The 23,541-nt window shown below is 33.1% G+C and overlaps 1 protein-coding gene across 2 annotated transcripts; it reads left to right on the forward strand.

Moving 5' to 3' along the window:
- The first annotated feature begins 2,500 nt into the window (after positions 1–2,500).
- On the forward strand, positions 2,501–7,381 carry LOC103840407 (auxin response factor 6). 2 transcript variants are annotated; one of them, XM_009116917.3, is made up of 14 exons: positions 2,501–3,410; positions 3,500–3,612; positions 3,686–3,784; positions 3,863–3,919; positions 4,002–4,157; positions 4,240–4,324; positions 4,403–4,493; positions 4,573–4,737; positions 4,821–4,943; positions 5,026–5,101; positions 5,177–5,324; positions 5,417–6,552; positions 6,634–6,824; positions 6,902–7,193. In XM_009116917.3, exons 1-14 carry the CDS (start codon positions 3,368–3,370, stop codon positions 7,128–7,130), a joined length of 2,712 nt encoding a protein of 903 aa, XP_009115165.2. In that variant the 5' UTR covers positions 2,501–3,367; the 3' UTR covers positions 7,131–7,193. The 2 variants fall into 2 exon arrangements, with proteins under 2 accessions (XP_009115165.2, XP_009115164.2); XM_009116916.3 differs by having other exon boundaries at positions 3,368–3,410; positions 3,494–3,612; positions 6,902–7,381.
- The last annotated feature ends 16,160 nt before the right edge of the window (positions 7,382–23,541 follow it).

Raw genomic sequence — 23,541 nt, forward strand, 5'->3', positions numbered from 1 at the left:
ATCTTCTCTCGATCTGAACTAAACCTATATTTCTGGGTCGGTTAGGTTTTTTTTTTGATCCGGATATAATTCTCATGCCTAAAAAAACTTACGTAAAAGTGTACCTATAAAATATCAAATAAACTAATTCATAGATTATATAACTGTTAAAAAATATATTTTTTGATATAATAAGACTTTGTATTATAATATAATCCAAAAAACCCGCGCTTTTCAAGTGCGGGTCAAAATCTAGTATACTATTAAACTTTCATTCAAAATACGAAAAAGCATTTGGAGTTCAACGGTTTAGAAAGTTGTTCATGTTTTTCATATGGTAACAATATTCTCCTCTTTGAATTCTAAAACTCGGCCGAGTCACCGGTTTTGAAGCCGGAAAAACGCGTAACAGAGGCCACCCGACGCCATTTTGGTTACTCGCCACAATAAATCAGTAAAGATTTAAACGGTCGATTTAACATAACTAAACGCTATTCCTGGGATTAATAACCGAAGAATAACAAAAAAAAATTGTGTAAGCCCAATCAAAAAGATAGACTTTTGGTTTATTACAGCCCATTAGATTTTACTCAAGCAAAAAAATCATATTATATTTATAGTAATCATTTTTGTTGATGAGTTTAACAAAGTTTCGATGTGGAAAGTTTACACTTCGTAAATATAAAAATCTTAAATATTATTAATGCGTAAACAATTATAGAGATTTTTCGTATAAATTATTTCCTTTAAACTCAAGAATACATAATATTCTAAATCTTGTTAGACCCCTAAAATCTTGCTAACCACGATTTACATTATATTGTATATTTTAAAAATTATTAATAAGAAAACAAATAACAAAATTTAGAATATTATGTTTTCAAATGTCCAAAATATCGTTAATAAATGACACAATTTTAATTGAAAAGTAAGGAATTTTAGGGAAAAAATATGTGTAACATGTTTTAATAGTATATATAACTTTTAACTCTTTCAATAATCATGACATTTGTGAAAAAAAATCGTAGTTTATAGAATTTTTACTGGTAAATATATTGAAAACGTGTGTTATTAATAATCCTTATTTTCAATTTGTGAAATTTTTTTATTAACAAACTACTTTTCTAAAATTATGATTGACTATAGTGAAATGATTATTAATTAATATTGCTATGTAGTTAATTTGATAAAATTATGTTTACTAGTAGTCATTTAGAATTGAATTAGTCATTTAGAACTGAATTCTTAGCTTCGGCTAAGGGACGGTTTTTAGTTTTTCTTAGATTTTTACTAAGAAAAACTAAGAACCATCTCTTAGATAAGAGATATAAGAGCACCATTAACCAAGGGTGCTTGTAGGGTGCTTAGACTTTTTTTAATTAAAAAAAAAGGAAAGAGATGAAGAAGAAGAAAGAGGAATGCTTAATTAGGCATCAAAAGTACATGTTGCTTGCACTATGCGCAGAATGCTAGGGTTAATGGTGCCTTTAAGAGCTGTCTTTTAGCCGAAAAATATAAAAAAAAAACAAAAAAAAATGTCAAATCATGAGTTAAAAACCCTAAGAGCATTTCTAACCCATTGCTATTTTCACCTCTATAATAGCATTTAGAGGTGAAATTGCTCCAACCCATCTCTATTTCTTCCTCTATAATAGAGATTTCTATTTTTTCCTCTATTTATAGAGGAAGAAATAGCATTCCTCTATTTTTTACTCTATATTTTAGAGATTGCTATTTTAGGGGAATACATTGAAGCATATCTCACTTCTATTATAGAGTTCCCCTATTTTAAAGATGAAAATACCAAAATACATTGGAGATGGTCTAACTAAGAGACTTGGGTTAATCATGCCCTAAAGAACGTAAGAAAGGAACCGCTTCTTGTTCCTTTGGTTGTCGCATCTGTTATGTATCAAAAAGAAAAAAAAAACCTAAGAAAGAAAGAAAAACCTAAGAAAACAAAACCGTACAACATGCATGATGAGGTAAACTAACCTGTATAACACAACTTCTAAAAGGTTAAATAGTTACTAGAATCTATTGCATACTAGTATCATCCTAAAAGTCAAATACATCACGGATGACCAATAAAATAATTTGAAGCTGTACATTATGTTGACAATGAAATCATCATTAATTAATGATTAATAATTTAATATTGTTATTATTTTTAAAAGAATTTGAATGGTAAAAGATAACGAATGCGACGTTAGTAGCTAGCACAGGATATATCTAATCTGATATATGGAATATGAGTGATATGACCATGAATGTGTATATAAAATAGTACAGCGGATTTTAAATATCAATTATCTACCATATGGGTTGGATGTATAATATTATAAAAATGGAAAATGTACTGATATAAATAGTTTAGTTACATGGAGGACGCAACGAAGTTTCGAAACTCGGGAGGAGCAGCAAGCAATACATATTAAAGTAGGGCACGAGTCCCCAACGGTAATAAAAACATAAATCAGGGGTAAAATAGTAAATGAATCGTGTACTTTTTGGAAGAACAAGTTGCTTTAAAAATGTTAAGCGAAAATAAAAAGACCCGCTACGTTCGGGTTCGGGTCAAAACAGCCATTGTCGTTCTTTTATTTCCTTTCGTTCCGATTCAAATAAGAGAGAGAGAAGTAAGTTTCGAGCAGAGAATAACAATAATAGTATTAGCAGAAGCTCAGCTCCGCCACCGCCACCGGAGAAATCATTCTCAGTTCCAAACAAACAAATAAAAAAAAACCCGTCTGTATCTTTCTTTCTTGGGTAGACATGTTGTGCAACAGTTGAGAGCAGTTGCATGCCCCTCCCCACCCATAACTTCCTTTCTCATTTCCCGATCTTCGCATTAATCATACTCCTGGGAGATCTCACGACACCAAAACCCAGCTTAAAAGAAGAAGAAGAAGAAGAAGATCTACTTGTTCCAAACGACACCTTCTCCTGTCGTTTTAGTTAACGCCGCTCGAGATCTGTGTCTCCTTCTTGGCTTTTGAGCTATTGGCGGTGCTGGGTTTTCTCTGGAAAAATCTTTTTTTTTTATATATAAAATTTCTAATGGGAGTTAAGGGTGGGATAAGTGGATAGTTTACAAAGTAATGAAGGAGTGGAAGATTAGGAGAAGCGGCTTTGAGGTCGGCGAGACAAAGATTGCGAGCTTATTTGGCTGATGTGTGTTCTGTAAGGAAAAAGAAGTAGTAGAAGAAGAAATCTGTTTTTTTTTTTTTTTTTTTAATTAGGGTTTTTGGATTTGTGAAAAGATTTGGTGGGTGGTGGGGAGAGTAACAATTTAAAAAAAAAGAAGGTTAGAGCTTTTTTGGTGTTTCCTCGTCATAATTACATTTGGGAATCTTGGATCTTTGAAGAAACAAAGTTGGAAAGAAAGATGAGATTGTCTACTGCTGGGTTTAATCCTCAACCTCATGAAGGTACTACTTATTAATCTCTCTCTCTCTCTACTTGCAAATGTAGAAACTTTGGATTTTTAACTTAATTTGGTGTTTGTGTGTAGTTACAGGGGAGAAGAGAGTTCTAAATTCTGAGCTGTGGCATGCTTGTGCTGGTCCTCTTGTCTCCTTACCTCCTGTTGGATCCAGAGTTGTGTATTTCCCTCAAGGTCACAGTGAACAGGTCTTTCTCTCTTCTCTTCTTTTCCTGCTTTGGATTCTTTTTGGTTTTGTTAACATTTTGTGGTTTTTTTCAGGTGGCTGCTTCGACCAACAAAGAAGTGGATGCTCATATACCAAACTACCCAAGCTTGCATCCTCAGCTTATCTGTCAGCTTCACAATGTCACAATGCATGTGAGACACTTGTTCCATGAGATGCTTCTTCGACTGTGTTTATTCTGTTAACCAAGAACCTGATTCCTTCTATTTCAGGCTGATGTGGAGACTGATGAAGTCTACGCACAAATGACTTTGCAACCATTGAACGCTGTATGAGACTTTTTTTACATGACTTTAACTTCTTTTTTTTTGTGTCGGTGTTGTGAACTGTTTTTACTTGGTTTGAATACAGCAAGAACAAAAAGATCCATACCTTCCCGCGGAGTTAGGTGTCCCGAGTAGACAGCCTACAAACTATTTCTGCAAAACTCTGACTGCTAGTGATACCAGCACTCACGGTGGTTTCTCTGTGCCTCGCCGAGCTGCTGAGAAAGTCTTCCCTCCCTTGGTAATAGCTCATCTTCTCCTTACTCTCAACTTTTCTTTTTACTTCTTTCTAACCTTTTGAATTTCTGTTGTTCTTACTTCAGGATTACTCTCAGCAGCCTCCAGCTCAAGAGTTGATGGCGAGAGATCTGCACGATAACGAGTGGAAGTTCAGGCATATTTTCAGAGGTTAGCTTTCACTTAATGTCCACTAACTGAAGAACAAAGAGGTTTTATTGACTCTGCTTTTGTTTCTCCCCGTTTCAGGCCAACCTAAAAGACACCTCCTTACTACTGGTTGGAGCGTATTTGTGAGTGCTAAAAGACTTGTCGCTGGTGACTCTGTTCTTTTCATCTGGTTAGAATCACTTTTTTTTTCAGATGCTATAATGTAACTTATGAAAAAATGGCTGATGTCCTTTTGTTGTTAACGCCAGGAACGATAAGAATCAGTTACTTCTTGGTATAAGACGAGCCAATCGTCCACAGACTGTCATGCCTTCGTCTGTTTTGTCAAGTGACAGTATGCATTTAGGCCTTCTTGCTGCTGCTGCTCATGCTGCCGCTACTAATAGTCGCTTCACCATCTTCTATAACCCAAGGTACAGGTTCTTGATCCCATATGAATGCTGCAGCTAAGCGTTCTTTCTTTTGCATTTTTTTTTAAAATAAAAGTTGTGTTCAGGGCAAGTCCTTCAGAGTTTGTGATACCACTGGCTAAGTACGTGAAAGCGGTTTATCACACTCGCGTCTCTGTTGGCATGCGGTTTAGGATGCTGTTTGAAACCGAGGAATCAAGTGTTCGTCGGTATGTGAATTTCATCAGACTTCCTATTTTTTTTAATCTGTATTCATCAGTCTCCTTCTCAAGAACATCCGTTTGTTGTCAGGTACATGGGTACAATAACTGGCATTTGTGATCTAGATCCTACTCGTTGGGCTAATTCTCACTGGCGGTCCGTTAAGGTTCAGTTCAAACACCAAAACTATCTTTGCTTTCTCGTATATACATATGTCATCATCATCTTGATAATGTTGCAGGTTGGATGGGATGAGTCAACTGCAGGAGAGAGGCAACCGAGAGTTTCCTTGTGGGAGATTGAGCCTTTGACGACATTCCCTATGTATCCGTCTCCTTTTCCTCTCAGGCTTAAACGTCCATGGCCTCCAGGTCTCCCATCTTTTCATGGTATTGTTAAAATTTCAACACTTTGATTCATAACCCTTAAAAGTCTTTTATATCTTCTAATCTTGTTGCCTCTCTCCTTTTGTTTATTGTAGGACTTAAAGAAGACGATATGAGTATGGGTATGGGTATGAGTTCGCCGCTTATGTGGGACAGAGGACTTCAGTCTCTAAACTTTCAAGGAATGGGAGTAAACCCGTGGATGCAGCCTAGACTTGATGCTTCTGGCTTGCTTGGTATGCAGAATGATGTTTACCAAGCAATGGCTGCAGCTGCTCTTCAAGACATGAGAGGCATTGATCCTGCTAAAGCTGCTTCACTTCTTCAGTTCCAAAACCCCTCGGGCTTCTCAATGCAACCCCCTTCCTTAATGCAGCCACAGATGCTACAGCAGCAACTCTCTCAGCAGCAGCAGCAGCAGCAACAACTCTCTCAACAGCAGCAGCAACAGTCTTATCTGCCCGTTCCTGAAACCCACCAGCCTCAATCTCAGTCAAACACTCTTCTCTCTCAGCAGCAGCAGCAGCAGCAAGTGGTGGATAATCATAATCAGTCAGCCTCCACTGCTGCTGCTGTTTCTGCTATGTCTCAGTTTGGTTCTGCTTCTCAGTCCATGACGTCTCTGTGTCAGCAACAAAGCTTCTTAGACACCAACGGAGGAAACAACAATCCTATGTCTCCGCTCCACACTCTTCTCAGTAACTTCTCTCAAGACGAGTCATCTCAACTGCTCAACCTCACTAGAACAACAAACTCTGCTGCAATGACTTCTTCCGGTTGGCCATCAAAGCGTCCTGCAGTTGATTTATCATCGTTCGGCAACAACAGCAACACTCAATCCGTAATTGAGCAACTGGGACAGTCCCACAGCACAAGCAACGTTCCTCCAAACGCTGTCTCGTTGCCTCCATTCCCCGGTGGTGGTAGAGAGTGCTCAATAGAGCAAGAAGGAGGAAGCCCCTCAGACCCACATAGCCATCTTCTCTTTGGAGTCAACATAGATTCATCTTCCCTCTTGATGCCAAACGGAATGTCAAACCTTAGAAGCATTGGCATTGAAGGTGGGGACTCCACCACTCTTCCTTTCACAACATCTAACTTCAACAACGACTTCTCCGGTGGTAATCTTGCAATGACCACACCTTCTAGTTGTCTAGACGAACCAGGGTTTCTACAGTCCTCTGAAAACCTCGGTTCTGAGAACCAACAATCCAATAATACCTTTGTGAAGGTTAACTAAAGTTTCTTTTCCGTTTCCTTTTCTCCCCAAAGTGTGTGCATGTGAGCTAATGATGGGGGATGTTCTTTGCAGGTGTACAAGTCAGGGTCTTTTGGACGATCACTAGATATAACGAAGTTTAGCAGCTACCACGAGCTGCGAAGCGAGCTTGCTCGCATGTTTGGCCTAGAAGGCCAGTTAGAAGACCCTGTGAGATCAGGCTGGCAGCTTGTATTTGTCGACCGAGAGAACGATGTTCTTCTCCTCGGCGATGACCCTTGGCCGTAAGTTAATTACTTCCTTTATTATCCACTTTGATCTCATCACCCTCCCACTCATCTAACTTTGTGGTTGACTATAGGGAGTTTGTGAGCAGTGTGTGGTGCATAAAGATACTGTCACCACAAGAAGTGCAGCAGATGGGGAAAAGAGGCCTTGAGCTTCTCAACTCAGCTCCTCCATCCTCGAACAACAACGTCGTCGAGAAGCTCCCGAGCAATAACGGGAACTGCGATGACTTTGGGAACCGGTCAGACCCGAGGAACCTTGGTAACGGTATTGCATCCGTTGGGGGTTCGTTCAACTACTAGAGAAGAAAAACCCCTTTTCTTGGTAATCAAGTTATTATGTTTTATCAAAAATAGTATTTGATCTTCTTAGTTTTAATTACTAGTAAGCTAAACTGTCTTTATTACTTACAAAAAGGGAGCTTTGCGTTGGCCTTTGTGGAGACAAAAAAAAACTAAAACTATGTAATAGCTCTTATCTTTTATGTCGTAATACTGTAATTATAAGATCTTTTTGGTCTTTTTCTTATATGAATATTTTTTTTATGTCATTATCTTTACTCACTACTTCTTCAATCAATATCTGATAGTGAAGTGCTGTTTTTTGGAGCTATGTTAAGACTTTGTCTGACTAAGTGGCCCACATGGAAAGTGATATGGGTCCCAGCTCCCTTATTGGTTTTGTGTGAAACACTGAAATATTCCGACCCGCTATTTAGGGCTTTACCCTAAAATTAGATCTTGTTTTGCGTCAGCACTAAGCTTTTCCTCATGACACGTATCGATCCCTAGTTCGTACTCGTAGGCTTAGTTACTAGGTCATTAATAATATATGCCCTAACGGTTATAGGCAAACGATTTGGTAGTAGGTAGGTACGTAGTTGAAATATAAGGAATATGAAAAGAATGATATTGTAACATGAATACGTTAACACGAATAACTTCAAATAAACAATGGAAATTACGGACGTTTTAATATCCAATCAAAATTGTAGTGAATTTGAAGATATCTTGTTTTTGTTTGTTTCTGATTATTGGAATGGATGTTTGGTTAACTATGAATAAAGCATCATTGGAATAATTGAAGAACTTATGATTTGGGTTGGTGTTTGATTGTCCATTAGGAGAATGTAGTGATCATTTAATGAGAGAGCATGCTTTTAAGTCAAATAAATAACAAATCTGATAAAGAGATATTTGTAAGTATATGGTTTTGATGTGTGGTGTATGAATGTGATTCACATAATATCTTTAGTGGTGTGACGATATATTCTAAGTAAGAAATTGAGAATGGTTGAAAATAATGTTGGGTGCATGTGGTAGGGACATATGACATAAGTTAGGGCACTTTCATGAGCCCTAATTAAATAGTGTATGGTGACCCATCATTTTGAAAGTTCTCACCTATTCTTTTCTTTTTGACCCATTTTTAAAATGAATTTTCTTATTCTTTTAAAAGTTGTTTCTTTCCTCTTACAAAATCAACTATTAGTTTTATCTTTTCACAGGATGTTGTAGCCATTCATTAGGATGTAAAGAATAGATTCAAATGTAGATCTAAGAACATGTTGCATGTAGCTTTTGCCTATATACACATAGAATCATTATATATGTCATAACTATATATTGTCAGTGTTACTGGAATTTTCACGTTGCTATATTGATTTCATGGTATAATCAATTCTTGTATTCTTTATAAAAGTGGATCAATCTATAATTGATATTAGTGGAAGCCCGTTTATTCAAGTAGTTTTGCTAAGAATTCATTAATGTTGTTACATTATGAAATCTGAATTTGGGACTCTAAAGCGGGTTACTAAAACTCCACATTAATAAAAAAGTTTATATGAAATTTTTGGCATGGTAGTAAAACAATCATGCATGAATCTTATAAGACATCTTATAGTGATGCATTCAAATGTGAATTAGTTGTATAGGAAGCTATATACTATTTTTATTATTAATAATTCTATAATAAATAATTGCCATGAAAATTAACAAATTTAAGCCGGAATTTGAAATTCCAAAAGCATTTTAACACTTGAGCTTTTTGTAAATGAAATAATATTTTTGCTCAGTAGAAAAATACCGTACACAAAGTCTATAAATAACAAGATCAAGTAATATTATATGCAATGGTTTTGTGTCTAAAAGACCATTTACTTTGACCCAAAAACTATTTAATAATTGAAAAAGTTCATAAAAACTGTATCACTGTATCTTACATCTATTTGTTGACTAGGTGTAATGTATTAGAATTAGATTGCCAAATTTGAATTGAAGAAATCCAATTGGATCACATGTTTGAAATATGAGATAAAGAAGGATGTAGAAATTGATAAAACAAAGTTCAGAATAAAAGTACCCCGTAGTCAAATGGAAGTATTCTAATAAAATATATAAAATATAGACGATATTAAAAAATAAAAAAGAGTATAATCAAAATAAGCTTTTAGCAGTAAGTGTGTGACTTTTGAGTGGATTATGTAAGTTGTTCTTGTGCGACTAGTTTTCTCATTTATCTCCATTTAAAACGACGAACATAAAACGTCAAATGTGATATTATTGATGGACGAAGTACTTTTTGAACAAAGTAATAAAGGAACTTTTTGAGTCATACGAAAATAAATTCTATGTACCATCCTAAGTTGTTATGATGGGATTTATGCGATGGAGAGATTATTAATAATCAATATAAAACTTATCTGATTATCAAAATTAATAATGTAAAAAATATGAACTGGTCTGTTGGACTTTAGAGAGACGTTTTGAATAATTTGAGTGACGGGTTTAATCATTGATGGAAAACCAAAGACATAATCATCCAAGTTTCAATTTTATTGTTTTTACTGATTAAGAGGTTTTGGTTTGTAGTCTAGCCATATCGTAAGAGTATCTTCAACTTCATTTGTCATTATCTGATAAAGTAAAACATTAAAATAATTTATTTATTTTTGTTATTTATGTTACTTTTTATTTTAAAATGAAGGATTGAAATAAAATTCAATTTCATTATAGAATTATTCCATTAAAAACATTAGAAAGCATCTTCAGTGCATTTATTTCATTGTACTCTCCAACTCTATTTTTTAATAAATACAAAAACAAATGAACTATATATACTATTAAAATAGAATCCATCACAGAATTATGTCCTTATTTTTGAAGATAATTAATTACCATGGCAGATAGGTCTTTACTAGGCATCAAAGTCTCAAATCGAGTCCCCGCTGTAAATCATATACTATTCGCTGATGATTTACTTTTCTTCTCTTTGGCTAATGTGAAAGAGCAAAAAAACTGGAAGAGATTTTCACGACTTATGAAGCGGTATCAGGGCAAGTAATCAATCGTAGTAAGTCATCAATTACTTTTGGAAAAAGGGTCTCTCCTGAGATTAGAAGCCTAACATTCATAGTAGGAGATGGATCAACAACTAATATGTGGACTGATCCGTGGATCCCTAATCGTCCACTGAGACCTTGTTCTGAAGGTATTCAAGAAGAAAAGCTCAACGCTTATTTTAATGCAATGGGAAGTGATTAGAATGAGGCAAGACTCAAACAATATATGGTTCCAGAAGATGTAGACCAAATATTAGCTCTCAATATAAGTTCAAAAATAGTTAATGATCTAGTTGGTTGGCATTATAATGAAGATGGGATATATATGGTGAAGTCAGGCTATTGGTTGGGAACACACCTTCCTGATAATAACATTCCAGAACCGATACCAGGGGATCCTCAACTAAAGCATAAGATTTGGAGGACAAAGTTACCAGCGAATATAAAACATTTTCTCTGGAGGATCCTCTCAAAAAGTCTTGCAACATGAAGTGATCTTAAAAGAAGACATGTGATACAAGAGGATCAGTGTAGGAGATGTTGTCAAATTGAAGAAACAGAAGATAATCTTTTCTTTGACTGCGATTATGCTAAACGTATCTGGAGAGCTTCAGGCTTTATGAATTTGGCAGTTATGGGATAGCATGCAACACTGGAAGAAAAGATAGAGGCATGTCTATCAAGCTGTTCATCCATAAGATTAACTAATTTTCAAGAACTCCCTACATGGATTCTATGGAGACTATGGAAGAGCCGCAACGTCCTTGTCTTCCAGCAGAAGCAATTGAATTTGAAGTCTGTTATGGAATATGCCTGTAATGATGCTTCAGAATGGAGACCGACGGGTGCAACACATATAACTCAAGGAGGTCAGAACAGTAAAAGACAAGGCTTACGATGAGAAGGTAAATGGATAGGACCCCCGAAGGACTGGATCAAGTGTAACACATATGGATCCTTTATGAATATAGGAATACAGAGTACTGTTGGATGGATCATCAGAGATGAGAATGGTGTGTATAAAGGACCAGCTCAAGGTACTGATAAAGGGGTTAGGAACCCGCTAGAGAGTGAGCTACAAGGTATACTAATGGCTCTACCACATTGTTGGGAATTGGGATTTCGTAAAATCGTACTGGAAAATGATTGCAGCAAAGCAATTGGTATAGTCAAAGGTAAAACATTACATTTCAGTTTCTATAACTGGATCAGAGAGATAAGATGGTGGGTAATGAGATTTGATGTAGTATATTTCCAATGGACATCAAAAGAAGCAAATAAGTGTGCTTATAAACTTGCGAGAAGTAGACTTCCACAAAACGGAGTTTTTGTGTTTCATAACTGTACCAATGATTTTATCAAATCTTTTATATGAAGATTATGTAAACTCAAGTTTTAATTAATAATAAATCAAGATGTTATAAAAAAAAATTTACCATGCCGCTGCTTTTTAGAATATCTATACTATTATTTGCGAAGTAAATTTTTGGAATCGAGCTCTCACGTTAAAAGTTAGAGTGGTTAATATCGTTTATACCCTTAATGAATAAAATCTATAAATTAACTAAAACATAAAAACGAATTTAAAACTATTTGGTTAGATAATTTATTATTAATAATAAAAAAACTTATCCAAAATCTGAAAGATATATTTTAAAATAAAAGATAATTCCTATATATTTTGTGTTGTTATCCGAAAACATATTTTAATAAAAATTTAAATACTAAAAAATTAAAACTAAAAACACACAGAAAACATATAACTTAATATTATTCAAATAATATTAATCATATTTTATACTCAATTATTAATTTTAATAAATAATGTTTTGATAATTTTTATTACATGTCAATATAAAAAAAATTTAGTTGAGAGGTTTTAACGTTAAAACCCCATAAATCTTCTATCTTTTACTATATTATATTAAAATAAATATAAATTCATGTATATAGTTTTATGTATATTTTTATGTATTTATAAATTTTTTGAGGATTATTTTACATAATAATAGATATTTTATTAAAATAAAAAACTTTAGCGCATATAGAAAATTTAATATTAAATTAATTATTAAATATTTAAAAAACATGAAAATAACTTATTCAAATTTTTTAATTGATAATATATTTCTTTATAAAATTTTATAAAATTATTAAGCCCGCAAGTACGGGCAAAACACCTAGATTTTTAATTAATTGTGGCAACTATAATTTCAACCAATGGAAAATGAGAGTTTTAAAACCAATCAAAGTCCAGCAAATATTATCAGTCTCGACCAATGTCAAGGCCCATCGAAGCCCTATATTATATGAAGGTCACTAGGCCATGCTTGTGTATAATCGATTAATACATACTTTTACCAGCGAGGCCCAATTATTATTGTGTTTTCGTCAGAGTTTTGGATATTTTTTTCTGGCAAACAATTATGTTCTCTTTTTTTGCAAAAAAATATTTTGGTTGTTAATTATTTGTAAAAAAAAAAAAACTTAATCTGCTATATGATTTTGTCATATCTCTATATAAAAATTGGTTTTTCAAAGTTGCTAATCAACATGATCGCGACACATGACAAATATATATTTTAAAATTGTGACATGTATTAATCTATCTCATAATTAAAAATATATATACTAAAAACTAACAAAAACAAATTTTATTAGCTGGCAAGTTTTAAAAATCTTATTATATAAAGCTTGGTTCTTCAAAGTTGCTAATTAACATGATCACGATACATGACAATTATATATTTTAAAATTATGACATGTATTAATCTATCACTTAATTAAAAATATAAATATACTAAAATATCAAAAAAAACAAATTTTATTAACTGGCAACTTTTAAAAATAGTTAATATTAACTGAAAATAATTATTTGATAGAAATTTTATTTTTCTAAATCCTAGACAACATATAATTGTAAAATATTATGTAATATTAATTTTCTTTTCTAAAATCCTAAGAAACTGTAAAAGTATATTTGATAGTTGTTTGACCAAAAAAAAGTATATTTAATAGTTGTTTTCCTTTTTTTATAAAAACAAATCCTAAACAAAAGAAATTTGTATCATATTTTTAAGTCCTAACCAAAAAAGAATTGAAAAAATTTATTTGATAATATTTTTAAGAGAGTACTAGAACTTGATCCGCACGCCCGTGCGGGTGTTTGATTTAATTTAAGTGTTTAGTAATTAATATTTTTAATAGTTCACTAAGGTATATTGGACCAATTATCTCTATATTAAAAGGTTTGTATGACTTTTAAACTAAAAATGAATAATTAAATTCTTGTTTTTCAATTTATTGTTATAAACCATAGTTTTATTATATATTTGTCTTACTAATTTTTTATTTGATTATTAGATAATGAATATATATGTGAAACAACACATATAAATATTAAATTGTATTAAAACTTAAATATTCACATGTATACTTTACATTTGAATTAAATAATTATTAATATATTAAGTTGATTTTAAAATTTTTAAAAAATTAATGTAAAAAAATATTTAAATATTTTTTATTATTTTTTATGTGTATGATAAAATAGACTATACATTCAAAACAAAAACGTCTAACGTGATTTTAGTATGTTTTTGAAGTTTGGTTATTAAAGCATAATTATATATAAATATATATATTAGTTTAAATATCTAAATTGGAAGTAGGGTTTACTGTTCTGCATAAATATACAAATGTACATAGATACTTACACCAAATTGATCTTCACATTCATGGTTAGTGTTATGGTTAAACATATATTTTATAAATATTCGAAATGTACACAAATAATTGGGGAAATTTTATGTTTACCGTTTTCAAGCTACCACTTTTCATCTTTACCATCATTAAAAAGATATTTTCAAAAGTATATTCTTCAATAAGTGGCAAAAGACTCTTATATCCTTGTTATTTATATATATAATAAATCATTATTTAAATAAAAAATTAAAATCATAGAAATTTTTTTTTATGTTTTCGAATTATACTTTTTCAAATTCGAACATTTTTATAATTTTTTTTTGAATTATTTTTTTGATTTTTTTTTCGAAAACTTTTTTTTTATTTTTTTTCAAATTTCTTTTTGAAAATCGAAAATTATGTTTGAAACTTTTTTTTTAAATTTTTAATATTTTTAAGTATTTATTTATAGATTTATTAAAATCCTAAATTTCAAATTCCAAAAACCCTACTACCTCTCAATTCTAAAACCTACGTCTAAATTAGTTAATTTTAAGGGTATAAGTGTCTTTTACCCTTCATGATAAGTGAAGGTAAAAATGGTTATTGTAAACATGAAAAGTAGTATTATGAATGTGATATTTATGGCAATTTCCCTAAATAATTACACCAAATTTGTGGGCCATAATCTGTAAGAAATAGTTAGTAAATTTCATCATGTGTACAATTTAGACTTAGTATAATTTAGAGTTTTTGGTATATTATTAAAGTGAAATAGTCCTTGAAAAGCAATCAGATTTAATTATGTAAAAGAAAAAATCGGTTTTTTTGTTTACTTATCACATGGCTATTATGGGTATGGTAAAAATAAACAAATTATTTGTTTTATTTGTCATAAAGCTAATAATTGTTATGATGGGTAAAAAGGAATAAAAAAGTTGTGGATATATTATTATTCTAAGTAATTAATGATGAAATTACGAAGAGTGGAAAAATAAAAAAAATGTAATAAAATTGTTCAAAAGAAAGTTTGTTCTATTTCATATTTCAGTTTTAATAAAATTGATATTTTTTATATTTCTAAATTTTAGTGTAGATAAGAAAAGGTGATACTGATACAAATACAAAATCACTGGATTACTTAAACCAGAAAAAACGTATGAATCAAATATATAAACACTAAAACAGAACCGGTTGTCTATATGCACCAAGGTACTTACAACCAAATTAGTAAATATATAAAATGTGCATATGGACAAAGAGGTCGTGTATTGTTGTAATATCTTGTATATTAAAACAAAAATCATGACTTTGTTAATGTGTGATTTTTTTTTGTTTGGACCATCATCTCAAAATTTTATCAATTTTTACATAACTTAATCATCATATCTTTTTCTTTTATTTAAAATACAAATAAATATTGTTTAAAAAAATTCTAAGAAAATCTTTTCGAAATCAGGATAAATTTATTTTCGAAAATTAATTAACTTAAATTTTAATTAACATAAATATAATTAGAATTCAAATTCAATTTATTTTATTGATGAACGAAAATTAAATCATATAAATATTGTAATTATATTTTAATGATAATAAAAATTTGAATTGATTAATTTTCAAAATATATTTTATAAAGATTTTGTTAGAAAGAAATATCATTTCTGTTTCAAATAAAAATATTTACTACAAAATTAGTTTGTAAGCACAATATATTATAGTTTCTCTTTTAAAAATATTTTTTGTTGTTCTTAACAGTTTCTCAAAATATTTGTTCTCTATTATGTAGGTCCAATTTAATTTAATTTTCATATAAAAATTTCAAATTTAGAAATAAAACCAGAAATTATGTTGGTAAGTTCCATATTGAGAAATTCCCTAGGATAGCCATTTTTATTTTTTTTTGTCACAAAAATAGCCTTCAATGAGAAAAAATAACCAAAAGAAGTTCACTACAAGAAAACACAAGTTTTACGAGGGCAGTTTTCTTCGTGACTTCGTCGTAAAAGCAGTGTTACGAGGAATTAGCGAGGAAACCCGTTTCGTCGTTATACGTTTGTCGTAACGCATATATCCTTGCTAATTCGTCGTAACGTAGCGAGGAAATAATTCCGTCGTAAAAGCGAAGAAGAATATTTCGTCGTAAAGACCACGTAAAGTTTCCACGTAAGGACGTCGCTAAATTTCCTCGTAAATACCTCGAAAGCTATTCCTCGTTAAAGCCACGTAAATAACTCGAAAGTAAATACTCGTAAAGTAAACGTAAATACCTTGATAGCTTTCTTCGTAAAGACCACGTGAATTTTCCACGTCATTTCCTTGTAAACATTTCCTCGTAAAAACCTCGTTAAGCTTCCACGTAAAGAAGTCGCAAAATAGCTACGAATTTACTTCGTTTCGTTATAATTATAATTAAAAAAATTATAATTAAAAAAATTATAATTAAAAAAATAATTTAAATAATTTAAATTATTAATAAAATTAAAATTCTAAAAAATCAAAACCAAAATATTTTATATATAAATAAGTTTTGAATTCATAATACAAGAACCGAAATTAAAAAAGAACTAAGGGTCGTTAATCGCCCGGTAGAATTCATCACTCCTCGCCATTACATCCGCCTCGGCATGTGAGTCGTCGGTTGGTGACTACCCGGCTCACTGAACATCTCTCTGTAATGGGCAGTAAGTCTACCTTTTCGAACCTGAGAAAAAAATTTAATTTTTTAAATTTTCGTCAACAGTATATTTTCCAACATTATCCACCTAATCAACACTAAATAACATAAGATCCGTAAACTTATCTAAATTCCCTATACTAACCACCTAATCTACCTAAACTAACCAAATTATAGAGGAATTAGAGAGGCTTACCATTGCAACGAAACAGGGAGGAAGTGGAGAGGAAGTAGAGAGGAAAGAAAGAGTAAGCGCTCGGGGTGTATATATAAGATTACGTTACGTCGTAAATTCCTCGTAATTTTACGACGAATTACAGAGGCCCGTGTTTTTTTTACGACGAAACATCGAAAGATTACAAAGGCCCGCGTTTTATTATACGAGGAAGTTACGAGGAATTACAAAGGCCCGTGTTTTTTAGGTACGAGGACGTTACGACGATTTTGCTTACGTGGAATTACCGAGGAAAGCTTCCCTATAAATATACCCGTAACTCTCCTTCTCAACCCACACCCAAACTCCCAAATCACACCCTATCTCACTTCATACTCTCAAATCCAATCCTATTCAAATTATAAAAATTTGAGAAAAAAGGAAGAGAAGAAGATATTGGAATTTATGTTGGTGAGACTTAAGTAATATAATTGCTGGAAGTCTTGCCACATGTAAATCCAGTATATTTCTTCTTTTTTTTTTTTCTAGTTTTTACGGTACGAGGTGTTTACGACGATTTTGGTTACGAGGTGTTTACGACGATTCCGTCCTACGTGGAATTAAAGTGGGCCGCGTTCATCATTTACTTTACGTGGTATTTATGACGAATCTCTCCTACGTGGTATTTACGACGAATCTGTCCTACGTGGTATTTACGAGGAATTCGTCGTAAGTTCGACGTTAACATACGAGGAATTAACGAGTATTCCGTTTAAATCCCTAAAATCCGAAACCCCAAACCCCAAACTCCATATTCCTTATCTTCTACTTCATATATTCCAAACTCTATCTTTATTTTCATTCCAAACCACAATTCCTTATTTTCATTCACTCAGAGAGTCTTACGTGGAATTAGCGTGCCCCGCTTTCTTTATTTTTTTTAATTTCGTCGTAAACTCCTTGTGGCCTTACGACAACCTTACGACGATTTTGGCTTGCGTGGAATTAGCGTGCCCCGCTTTCTTTATTTTTTTTAATTTCGTCGTAAACTCCTCGTGGCCTTACGACAACTTACGACGATTTTGGCTTACGAGGAATTAACGAGTATTACGTTTAAATCCCTAAAATCCGAAACCCCAAACCCCATCTTCCTTATCTTCTACTTCATATATTCCAAACCCCAAACCCATCTACCCTTGAACCTCAATCTATTCTTTCACCTCAAACCTTATTTATAATATATTCCAAACCCCAAACCACAAGTCCTTATTCATAATTAAAATAAACTTTCACATTACCTTATTCATAAATCAAACTCCCACATTATCTTATTCATAAAACAAACTACATAAAATCAAATACATCAATCGGATACATCAACATTCTCGTCATCACTAGAAACATCATCATTTTCATTAAACTCGTCTTCAACAGCTTCGTCTGTGGCATCGTCGGTAAGATCTTCGTACTCGTGATTATACGGATCAATGAGAAGGATGTCATCAATTTCTTGTTCAGGTTCCTCGACTTCATTTATCTGTTCTTCTTGCAATGGTGGTTCTTCTCCACTGATAATTCGTCCTCGAGGTGTAGCTTTGATCACAGCTAACCAATTTATACCTGAATCTCTCATTCGAGGGTATGGAAGGAAGCTAACTTGGTCTGCTTGTGAAGCTAAGATGAAAGGCTCGAATTTGTTGTACCTTCGTCCACCGTTGACATCAACTACACCGAATTTGTTAGACCGAACACCTCTGTTGACGACGGGATCGAACCATTCACATTTGAAGAGGACGCATTTCAGCTTCAATATCCCTGGAAATTCGACTTCAATAATCTCCGTCAAGATCCCGTAGAAATCTATTTCCCCTTTCACACATATTCCATAGTTACTGGTCGCCCGCTGTCTACCATACTCATATGTGTGAAAAGTATAGTCTCGTGTGAAATTACGACGAAAATTAATTGGATGGCCAAAAAAAAACGTGAGCTACCTACCAAGTTGGTGGATTCAAAATTTCCTCGTTAAGTACACGTAAAGTATTTCGTCGTAAAGAACTCGCGAAGTTTACTTGGTATTTACGAGGAAATAGTGTTTCCTCGTAAAAGCCACGTCAATTTACATCGTCTTTACGACGAAATTGTTTTGTCGTTACCTTACGACGAAATAACGATGCTTCTCTTTTTCCACGTACTTTCCTCGCAAAATCAACGTACTTTTACGAGGATTATTTTTCCACGTTAATTATCCTCGTTAAACTTACGTTTTCTTGTAGTGGTTTTATAAAAAAGGTAAAACTACATTTTTACCTTAAGGTTAACTAATATAAACTTAAGGTTTAGAGTTAAGGGGCGGGTTTTTCGGAATATGGTTTCAAATCTTTATAAATAAAAAATAAATATTAAAAATTTCAAAATAAAAATGGGCTATTTTGTCATTTTTATGGCTATTTTGTGACAAAAACTTAAAAAAGACTATTTGAGAGAATTTCACTTCCATATATTCACTAAAGCTAATAATATAAAATCTTTGTAACTATTTTAATAATGATATAGTTTAATTTTAAATAAAATTATTATTATGAATTGATATATATTCAGTTATCGTTTATAAAATGAAAAATAAAAATTCTATTTTATTTTTATATATTTTATAATAATAATAAATCATGTTAAAATAAACTATTATATTGAACTAAATGCGATAAATTAAATTAAATTGATAAATTTATAAATTTATTTTCCTACATATAAATATTTATTTTAAAAATATAATATGTTGACAGAACGGCTTAATATTCGCAAACTATATAATACATGTATAAAAATTTTATATATCTAATTTTTTTGTATATACAATAATATATTATCTAAAATGAATGAACATAAAAAATATTTGTAAAAGAAAATCCAGTTTTGAAAGACGGTGAGTCAGAATTTAGTATAAATTAAACACAAAATAATTTTCAGATATGTTGTTTCATGCATATATTAATTTTTTCAGTAACTAAATGCAAACACAATAAGATAAATATATAATAAGAAGCTATAAATGCATGTGACGATTTTAAACAATTGATTAATTATGACATATAAACTATAAAATTATTGTATTTGAAATAGTTATGTAAATATTTATATATATGATTAACGTTAAAAATGTATACCACCAATGATCTCAAACGACATATATAAAAAAATCTCAAACGACATATATAAAAAAAATCATAAAACTATAATAAAATGATTTATTATTTTATGGTTTTTCTTAAATTAAAACATCAAACAAAACCCGTTGCAACGCAATGAGCTCATATCTTGTAAAAAATATTATAAACTAAGAGGAGAAATTTATAAAATTTTCACAATATAATGGTTAGGTGAATTAAAAATTAAAATTTTCAAACTATAAGAAAATATTTATTTTTAAAATTTATACGAGGACAAATATATAACTTTGTAAATAATTTTCAACATCTAATAATATTTTTAAAACACAAACAATCAACAAAGTTGTAACTATAATAGATAATTTATACTATAAAAACAACATCCTTTATAATTACAAAATATTTGTCATATTAAAAGCAATAAATTTCGCACTTTTAAAGTACATATCAAAATTTAGTATATATTATTAAAGCAAAAAGCCAGTAGGGATTATGCCCCCGTGTTTTCAAGTTGTTTACAAGTTTCTGCCATTGCCTTTTTCCTTTGAAAAATAATTTTCTTCCTTATTAATTCGACCAATCAGAATTAATTGCGCTTTTATGACATATCCACAGCAAGAACAATTTAAACCCAAACAAATTAGGCCCAGTTTCGAGTAAGCTCATGTGTTTTTAAAGCCAATAAAAATGGATGTTCAACCCATCCAAAGCATCTTGATAATCAATAACCCTGAAGACAAATAAAGGATGGTAAGTATAATAACAAAATTAACCGTTAAACAACATACTAATATATTCTTTCATACAAAATTTTAAAAATAAAAAGATAATTTAAAATAATTTTTTTTTTAAAAGTAAATAGATTCTCGAATACAAACCTTCAGAGTTTTGATATTATTTAAGTCTATCGATAGTGGAACATCATTTGAATGTTTTTTCCATTGCTTTTCTCAATCGATTTCTCAAGGCCGGATTTTCAATGCTTCAATTCTTATTCGTTCACTTAGAATCGTTATAATCTCGTAGGATTTCACATGCAAAACAAAAGAGAAAAAAATAGATCTCGATAGTTAGTTCTAAAAAAAATAAGATTTAAAGGTTAACTATTAATCAAAAAGGAAGACATAATATTATATCTACCATTTTGTTGTCTTTTGAAAATTCTTATGACTTTGTTGTATAGATCGGAAAGGTGAAGTCAATAACTGATGAGTCTCGTATTTGTTGGTTTTTATCATTTGTTTATAGTCATTTTAGTGTCCAAGAAGTGGATTTAGGGGTCATTAGGTGTTGCATATGTATATTTTGCATGTAAATAGGCTTGGATGCACAATTAGAAGTATTGGGGAAAAAATGAGGTTTAATATGCACATTCAGAAGTTTCGGGGCCAAAGTAGAAGTTCACAAAACCACAGTGATCAAACGTGCAAAACCATAGAAGATGGGTCTTGGAGCAACGAGGAAGACGAAGTGTTCGATGGGTGTCTTCCAGCTTGCTCGTTCTGACGTCCACGGTCCCGAGCCTCGATCCCCGAACCGACCAGCACGAATCGAGGGCTTGAGACGAACAGACACTCGCTGTATGAAGAACAGCTCTCTCGATTCCACCTTCTCGGCTCGTGCGACGACTTCAACGGAGGAGACAGCTAATCCCAGAGCTCCTGTGAACGCGGCTGACGACGGCGATGCAGCAACAATCTCCGGTGGTTCCGACGAGCCGCAGCAGCCGCCATTGATGAAGCTCGAACTCGAGCTTGAAGAAGATGAAGCAAACGCGTTTTGGTTCAAACACTGCGTCTCAAAACGCAGTCGCGGAAAATGGTGTTTTTCGTTTTATCTTTGGCATTTTTTTTTTTTTTTTTTTTTTTGGCTCAACAACGACTTTCATTATCCAAATTGTGATTACAAACATTTTAACCTCATAGAAATTTAAACTTCACATACAATACCAAGATCTAGTACCACCTAAAAACACTTAGATGGATCCTACGCTACCTAATCTCGAAAGACATTGTATTTTTCACCACGATGAGAACAAATTCACCTCACGACTCGAGATAAACCGTCTGTTAAACCACCTAATTCTACCACTAAAACAAGATAACAAAGCCATTCATAAGCCGTTAAGAGATCCTCATAGTCAAGAAAAACAAATGAAGACCAAACCATTGGTACCAAGAGATCGGAGTGTGGTGCATGCCAACGACAGCAACACCAGATGGCGCATGCTCCCAATATGAGAACTCTGAGTGACACAGAATGTGATGCTTTGTAACCTTGCTGGGGGGAGGGGTCGAAACAGCATCAACCGGAGCTCCTAAACAAGGGCAAACCAGCCAATTTGAAGCAAACGCCCATCCCCAAAAAAGCCGGGTTGAAACTTCTACAAACCCGCAATCCAGCAACTCTAAACAGGCATAGGAGGAAGCAAATCTACCAGATTTGACACTGAATCGATACTGCAAATAATTTGCTTCGAAACATGTACGCCACCAAGACCCTAACTCTCCCGTTGACCAGTCGAAGAAAGCTACGGTTTTTACACGTCCTGCCTCCGAGAACCGGAGGAAAGCCTTTCCCGGGAGTGCCTTCACGCCGGTTACAACTCTGCTCGTCCAACTAAAGCTTCTATTCTCCAACCGCCAGTTAGGCCATAGACGACCTTCCACAGTTGTTGGATCCTGAGTAGCACGTGAAAATCAGAGCCAGTTCAGTCAACACCCATCAACTGTATGCACTATGTTCACGCCGTCGAGAGAAGAATCCCTCTACGTTCATTTGGCGGTAATAGAGACGATGATGATGCAAACACCGACATTGCACCACGGCCCCTACACGTGCCTCACACCTTTTGGATCTGAACTTCAAGCCATCTCAACAGGACCAGCCTCTAGATCTGCCGGTGGGATGACGAGACACAAAGTCACGCGCCTCCATCTCCAGGAAAGAACCACCAATTTGAAAGGGAAAACCATCGGCAAGTTCCAACCAAGCCCTAAAAACGCCGACCCATCCTGCAACCTCCTTAGTACCAGAGAGACGTCTTCCACCTGCCTAGCCGTGCTCCGCCGCGGTCAGAACTGAGTTAGGAGTCTCAGCCGCGCTCCAGGATCATTCGCATATCGTCAGGGTCATAGAAGCTCGCAAGGAGGGCAAATAGAAAAGAAGAGTAAAGGAGAGAGACACCTCCGACGCCGGAAGAGGTTACCGGACGCCGGCGGACTGCGATGAATTTTTTGTTTGTTTGTGGTGGCTGAGAGAGGGAGTCGAGAGAAACTAGGGTTTATCAGTTTCCAGCCGCATTTGATCTAATTTTTAAGAACCTATATATATATATATATATATATATATATATATAATATGTTTTCATAAGCCAAAAACCTTCTATTTTTATCATCTATCTTAGAGCACCTCCCACGGCTCTCTGCTCAGGATCACGTCTCGTCGGCTCTTATGGCAGAGGCCCTAGCAGTAAGAAGCGCTCTCCTCCACGCGATTGATCTCAACTTCAACTCCATCTGGCTCCAATCAAATTCTCAAGTGTTCGTTGCAGCGTTATCATCAGGACGACATCCGACTGAGCTCTACAGAGTGCTCTCGGATATCGCCACGATCTCCTGTTCGTCCTTCTGTTTCTGTCGCTTCACTTTCATCAAGAGAGAATTTAATGGGCTTGCGGACTCATATG

Source organism: Brassica rapa, chromosome A09 (genome assembly GCF_000309985.2).
Source record: "Brassica rapa cultivar Chiifu-401-42 chromosome A09, CAAS_Brap_v3.01, whole genome shotgun sequence".
In the NCBI taxonomy this organism is placed as follows: Eukaryota; Viridiplantae; Streptophyta; class Magnoliopsida; order Brassicales; family Brassicaceae; genus Brassica; species Brassica rapa.

Excerpts from the sequence above, each read along its gene's own strand:
- LOC103840407 (XM_009116916.3), top strand. The coding sequence starts at position 3,368 with ATGAGATTGTCTACTGCTGGGTTTAATCCTCAACCTCATGAAG. Across the intron at positions 3,785-3,862 it reads TTCACAATGTCACAATGCAT|GCTGATGTGGAGACTGATGA; the intron begins GTGAGACACTTG and ends CTTCTATTTCAG. Across the intron at positions 5,102-5,176 it reads CTCACTGGCGGTCCGTTAAG|GTTGGATGGGATGAGTCAAC; the intron begins GTTCAGTTCAAA and ends ATAATGTTGCAG.